This window comes from Lolium rigidum, chromosome 6 (assembly GCF_022539505.1).
Source record: "Lolium rigidum isolate FL_2022 chromosome 6, APGP_CSIRO_Lrig_0.1, whole genome shotgun sequence".
In the NCBI taxonomy this organism is placed as follows: domain Eukaryota; kingdom Viridiplantae; phylum Streptophyta; class Magnoliopsida; order Poales; family Poaceae; genus Lolium; species Lolium rigidum.
In genome coordinates this window covers 29,437,803-29,444,005 of record NC_061513.1, presented here as the reverse complement: position 1 = coordinate 29,444,005, position 6,203 = coordinate 29,437,803, and the positions used below count along the sequence as shown (strand labels likewise).

At 49.5% G+C, this 6,203-nt stretch overlaps 1 protein-coding gene across 1 annotated transcript; it reads right to left on the bottom strand.

Moving 5' to 3' along the window:
• Window positions 1-2,667: 2,667 nt before the first annotated feature.
• LOC124662364 (glutathione transferase GST 23-like) lies at window positions 2,668-3,476 on the bottom strand. Its single transcript, XM_047200211.1, has 2 exons — window positions 3,128-3,476; window positions 2,668-3,048 (listed from the first exon to the last, which is right to left on the bottom strand). Exons 1-2 carry the CDS (start codon window positions 3,461-3,463, stop codon window positions 2,668-2,670), a joined length of 717 nt encoding a protein of 238 aa, XP_047056167.1. The 5' UTR covers window positions 3,464-3,476.
• Between the last annotated feature and the right edge of the window lie 2,727 nt (window positions 3,477-6,203).

Genomic DNA, 6,203 nt, shown 5'->3' with positions numbered 1-6,203 from the left:
TGATGACAAGCTTGGTCTCCAAAGTCTTGGCTGCTATCACCTCCTTGGATTTCATTATCTGATCGAACTTGTCCCTCAACAATGCTGCCTCCCCCTCGAGGTTGAGCCTCTCTTTGGCCTTCTTGTTTCCATCTGGTTTGTCCTTGTTTCGGCCCTCTTTCTCATCCTCGGTATCGTCGAGTGCAACCATTACAGCTTTCTTGGGTGCAACTTCTTCGTCCCTCAATTTCCACTTGGGGAGGTGTTGAAGCACATCAAAACAATGACGCATGGCGAAGCTTTTGCCCTTGCTGCTGGCCATGTCTGTGTACCTCGCATCGGCAATGCGATCCTATATTTGGAAAACCAAACACAAATCGTCAATATGTGGTCACCGGACGAAACTAAAATTGTACAAACATAAAATGCGAGCAACTTCACTCACATATTCATCCACAGTTGCGCCGCTAGGAGGATTCGACACCACTTGATCCATTGCTGCCGCCCACCGGCTGCATGCCGGTTTGATCGCGTCCTAGCGTCCATGGAGGGATCGGTACGTGCGATCGACAGGATGGCGAATGTTCGGCATCAGTTTATGGAATTTGTCCTCGATGCGTTGCTAGTACATCTTCCCGGTTTGAACGGTGCCGGAGACTGCGTCCATCCCCACGGCAGCCCAAGCTCGGCACAAGATCGCGTCTTCTATTTCTGTGTAGTTGTTTGCTCGTCTGTTCTTCCTCTTTCTATCGGCCTCGACCTCGACCACACCCTCGTCCCCCTCATTTTCTTCCCCTTCTTCCCCTTCATCCGCGTTTTCCTCATCTCCGCCCATCCCAGCATCGAACGGAGCGAGTGGGGTAATGTTTACCTCGTCCAGCATCTCCATGTACGAGGTGTTGTCGTTCCTAATAGTACGCGGCCCCAATATCTACTCGCAACGAAAACCGAGGAAGAGTTCTAATTTGTACCTTGTTGACCCGTCGTCGAGCACGTCCTGGGCGACGTTCGCGGTGGCTTCCAGCGGCGGCGTTGGCGGGGATGCGTGTTGAATTTCTGAATCGTGGGTGGAACGTCGTGTCGTTTCAGACCGACGGTTACGTGTTTATATATGTGAGGAAAAACCCCTCACGTGGTGTACAGAGAAGATACATATACGGTGGTGTACTACACCATACGTATACGTATTAGGATACAACTCTAATACCCCCCTTAATAGAAACCTAGGAGAGGTTTAGATTACGCTTAAACTCATCAAGTTTCTTGGAACAAAGAGTTTTAGTAAAACCATCGGCAATCTGATCCTTACTTGAGATGAACCTGACACGAAGCTTCTTAGAAGCAACTCGTTCTCGAACAAAGAAAAAATCAATCTCAATATGCTTAGTATGAGCATGAAAAACTGGATTAGCAGACAGATACGTAGCACCAAGATTATCACACCATAGACATGGCTTTTCGTTGAGTGTCACGCCAAGTTCCCGAACAAGAGCTTCAACCAAATAAGCTCAGCAGTGGCATTGGCAAGCGCTTTGTATTCTGCCTCAGTACTCGAACGAGACACAGTAGGTTGTTTGCGGGCACTCCATGATATAAGATTGGGACCAAAAAATATAGCAAACCCACCAGTAGAAACGTCTATCATCTAAATCTCCTGCCCAATCCGCATCAGAGTAAGCACTCAGAAGAGTGGAAGAAGATCTCTGAAAAGTGAGAACAACTCGACTAGTGCCATGAATATACCGCAAGATCCTCTTAACAGTTGTCCAATGTGCAGTTGTGGGAGCATGAAGATACTGGCATACCTTATTAACAGAGAAAGCAAGATCAGGGTGTGTAATTGTCAAATACTGAAGAGCACCAACAATGCTCCTGTAATGAGTGATATCCTCTAATGCGCACGGAGGCGGGACGCCACGGCTCGTCGTCGCCTTCAATTTCGTCCTCTTCGGCGTCGAATTCTTCAGTCTGGCGTGGGATGCCTTCGTGACCGCTGGGACATCAACGATGGCCGCCGCGGCACCGGCTTGCGGGACCACATGTGTTCCCGCGCGCCGCCACCACGCTTGTCGACGAGACCATGGTAGTGACATCGGGGGTCGCCGGGGTGGTTGGTGTAGCGGCGGAAGCTTCGACGATCGCGGGAGAGGGTGGCGGGGCCTGCGCGCTATCAACGGTGACAGGCTGGGTTGATTCGAGACTCATGGTGGCAAGATCGGACAACGGCGGCGCAGAGGACAGTGAGAGCGTAGATCGCGCGGCGGCGGTTGGGAGGAGGTGAATCTTCTCTCGCGCGCGAACTAGGGATTGTGTTCGGCTGCGTTCGGTTCACTCCTTTGGCCCCTACAAATACAGGCCGAGTAGGAGTTTCGGTCTCGGCCCGATTTTTTTTTCTGTTTCGCCTAATTTACGGTATCTGATTTGCGCCAATTTACAAACCGAACCCTGGTTATTTTTCGGTTTTGTCCTGTCGTAAGACTCGCTTGTACGGTCATGGCTATTTCTACTTGTTCGCACTGCTCCAATCGGTCATGTATTCGCGATCGGATTTGAAGAGAACTCGTGGGTGAACTTGGCATTTCCTCCCAAAATATACCGCGTGATTACCAGTGCGTTTTATTGCGAATATGTGTGATGATCACCGGCAGACTCATTGTTCCAACACACATACACACACAGTGCAGTGCATTACATATATGCGGCCATGGCCTTGGCCGTGGACACGAACATGCCCCGCTTCGGCGTCAAGAAGGCAAGCATCATTGTCCTGTCCGGCGTGCACCGCCGCACGGTCCCCTCCGCCGCGTATTCCCTCGCCCACCGGCACAGCGCCAGGTGCGTCTCGTCGGCGAGCAGGGTCACCCCGGCCATCTCCTCGAACACAGGCAGCCACAGCGCCACCCCGCTGGCGGCGATGTCGAGGAACCCGATGGCGTCGCCCCCGAAGAACCTTCTCCCCTCCGGCAGCTGCGCCTCCAGCAGCGTCAGGCTCTCCCTCGCCGACGCCGCCAGAGCCACCTGCGCCTGGCCCGGCTCGGTCCACAGCGCCACCCACAAGGCCTTCCACAGCTGCACATACAGAGCAAGACTCGTGTACTGAATATTGCAATGACTGAATCTATCCCCTGCACAGAATAAATTCGCTCACCTTGTCGTCGACGAAGCGAGCCCAGAAGCGGGCGGCGGCACGGGCGAGGGGGTCGGCTGGGAGGAGCGGCGCGCCGGCGAAAGCCTCGTCGACGTATTCGACGATGATGAGCGACTCCGGGATGGAGCGGTCGCCGTGGAGGAGCACGGGGACCTTCTTGTGGACGGGGTTGTGGGTGAGCAGGAGGTCGCTCTTGTTGGCCATGTCGTCCTGGATGAGCTCGTAGGGGACACCCTTGAGCCGCAGGGCCACCTCGGCGCGGTGGACGTACGGGCTGAGCCAGCCGATGAGCTTCACCGCCGGCTGCTCAGGCATCTTGGTTGATGCGTCTTCCATGTCCGGCGGGCTGATTGGTCGATTTGTGGCTCTGAGATCGATCGTCTCGTTTGGGGGGATATATGTTTGGTGATGGTGTGTTGTGGGGAAACTTCCCGGTAGCCTGGCACGGGAGCTTGGCATCCACGGCAGGACGAAGCTACCGACAGTGCCGCGCAGCAAGAGGTGGAGCCGCCGTGTGCCGAGACGAGCAGCGGTCATGGTCCATCCGCCATGTGGTCGACTGTTGAGGACAACATGATTCCACGCGAGTATAAATTACAAAAGGCTAAAAAATTACCACTACTTGAGCGAGTTGTCACAGATTAGGCAAACCTTCACATTTTGACAGCAGATCTGACATGTTGGTAAGAGTCTGGTTGTGCTCGGCAATAACCTTGTTGAAGACATTGTTTTGAGAGTGGAGATTATCTTTAGGGTGAAAATCTAAGAACTTTGGTCGGCCAATGACGGCGCTGGTGCACCGTTCCCTTTTTGGAGGCGTCGCTTTTGGAGAGTTTGTATTCCATGTGTTATCACGGTGTTGGTTGTATTGTTGTTGCTAGGTCTGAAATGCTGTAGCGGGACTTTTATTTCTTAGTTTTCTTTTCTCTTTTTTGGTTGTTTGCATCCGTACTGCCACTAAGGTGTTGCGTTGTTGCAGAAGCTAGGTATAATTGGTATCTTTTGATATTAATATATTCCCTTTATCAAAAAAAATCTGACATGCTAAGCCCGCATGTAGGTGGTGACTCGGCAGCCTACGTGGAAATATACTTCATCTCCCCTTCTCTTCCCCTAATTCTTTTCCTTCCCCATGCATCAATGACACCGGCAAGACTTGCAGCTTGTTTATCTCCTCGATTGGTGACCCTCAGCCGAGCTGCTCCACAGATGACATGACCACCCTGTAGAGGCGATCTAGTGCATTAAAAGGACAATCTATCCCCTAGCCTTCGACGATGAATTCTTTCTCCAATCAGACGAGCAGCTGTCCACGGTGTCATAAAATTCTCCCACCTTGGTCCATCTCTCCCTCTACCTTCTTCGGCATTGGAACCGCCGTGCCGTGAGAAGCCTCTATACCACCGGATTTGGAGAGTGGCGCCTGAAATCGACGGGTTGGTCCTCATTTTCTCCACCTCCAGTGTGGCACTATTGCCACATCGATCTCCGTCATTCCTTCCTCTTCAGCCCCGCTTTTGTCTTTATCGAAATCCCTGCGTTCCCCCGAAGTGTAGGATGCCGCTCCCGAAAGGTCGCGCATCCTTGAGCCGCACCCCATCAGAGCTCCGCTTTGAGCTCATGCATGAACGCAACTATACCGTGCGTCTTGAAGATTCAGATTGCCTTTGAACTACGAAGTGAAGGACAAGCAACTCTAGCATATTATCCACAAATCCATCATCCAAACTATTTAGATGTTACATGTGGTGATCTCCTACATCAGTTTTAGTACAAATTCAACATAAAATTCTACTGGCACGTGGGCTCCACCAGTCAGTGGGTTCTACCTTTTCTTCATTTCCATTTCCATTTTAAGGCCGCTAACAACGCATGAAATTGACATTAAAAGTCAGTATAATGCTAAGTTAGCTGAATTACTGTGAGAGTGAGAGGAGGAACTCAAATGGTACCAAAGGTCAAAGGCTCAATTCCTACTAGAGGGAGATTCGAATATGAGATACTTTTATAGTGTCGTCAATGGGAGACACATGAAAAAACTCATTCATTCTCTGATTCAGGCTGAGGGCATGATCGAAGGTCATGAACAGCTTAAGTCATATATTACGGTCTTATTATAAGGATCTTTTTGGTGCCCCCGTGGAATCTAAAGTGACCCTGGATGAAACCAAGATGGATGATATTACACAAGTGTCCCTAGAGAAAAATATGCTCCTTACTATTCTGAGGAAGAGGTTAAAAAGGTTGTTCTTCAAGTGGAACATAACAAGGCGCCAGGACCTGATGGTTTTCCAGCGGAGTTTTACCAATCCTTCTGGAAAATCATAAAAGGGGATCTGTTGTTGTTGTTTACCGAGCTTCATGCTGGACAGCTTGAGCTGTTCCGCATCAACTTCGGGAATATTATCTTACTAACAAAGTTTAATGAGACGGAACAAATTCAACAATACAGGCAAACACGTCTCCTTAATGTATGTTTTAGAATTTTCACAAAAGTTGCTATTACTAGACTGAATTCGGTGGCTTACCATGTCGTGCGTCCCACTCAGACTGCTTTCATGCAAGGTCGATACATCCTGGATAGAGTTATAACGTTGCATGAAACAATACATGAGATGCACCGCAAGAAATTGAATGGGGTAATCCTCAAAATGGACTTCAAAGAAGCCTATGATAAAGTCAAGTGGTCTTTCCTTCATCAAACTCTGAAGATGAAAGTTTTCTCCGAGGAGTGGCGCGAGCTAATTAACAACTTTGTTTTTAGAGAAAGTGTTGCCACTAAGGTCAATGATGTTGTTGGAAAATACTTTCAGACAAAAAAGAAGTTTGAGACAAGGCGATCCTCTATCTTCAATGTTATTCAACATTGTGGCGGATATGCTTGTCATTTTAGTTGAGCGTGCTAGGGTTGATGGCCAGATTGAAGGAGTAGTACCCCACTTGGTGGATGGGGGTCTCTTTATGGACGATACAATTCTGTTTATGGACATGATCTCGATAAAACTTGAAATCTGAAACTAATTCTATCCGCTTTTGAGTATGTGTCAGGTCTTAAAATTAATTTTCATAAAAGTGT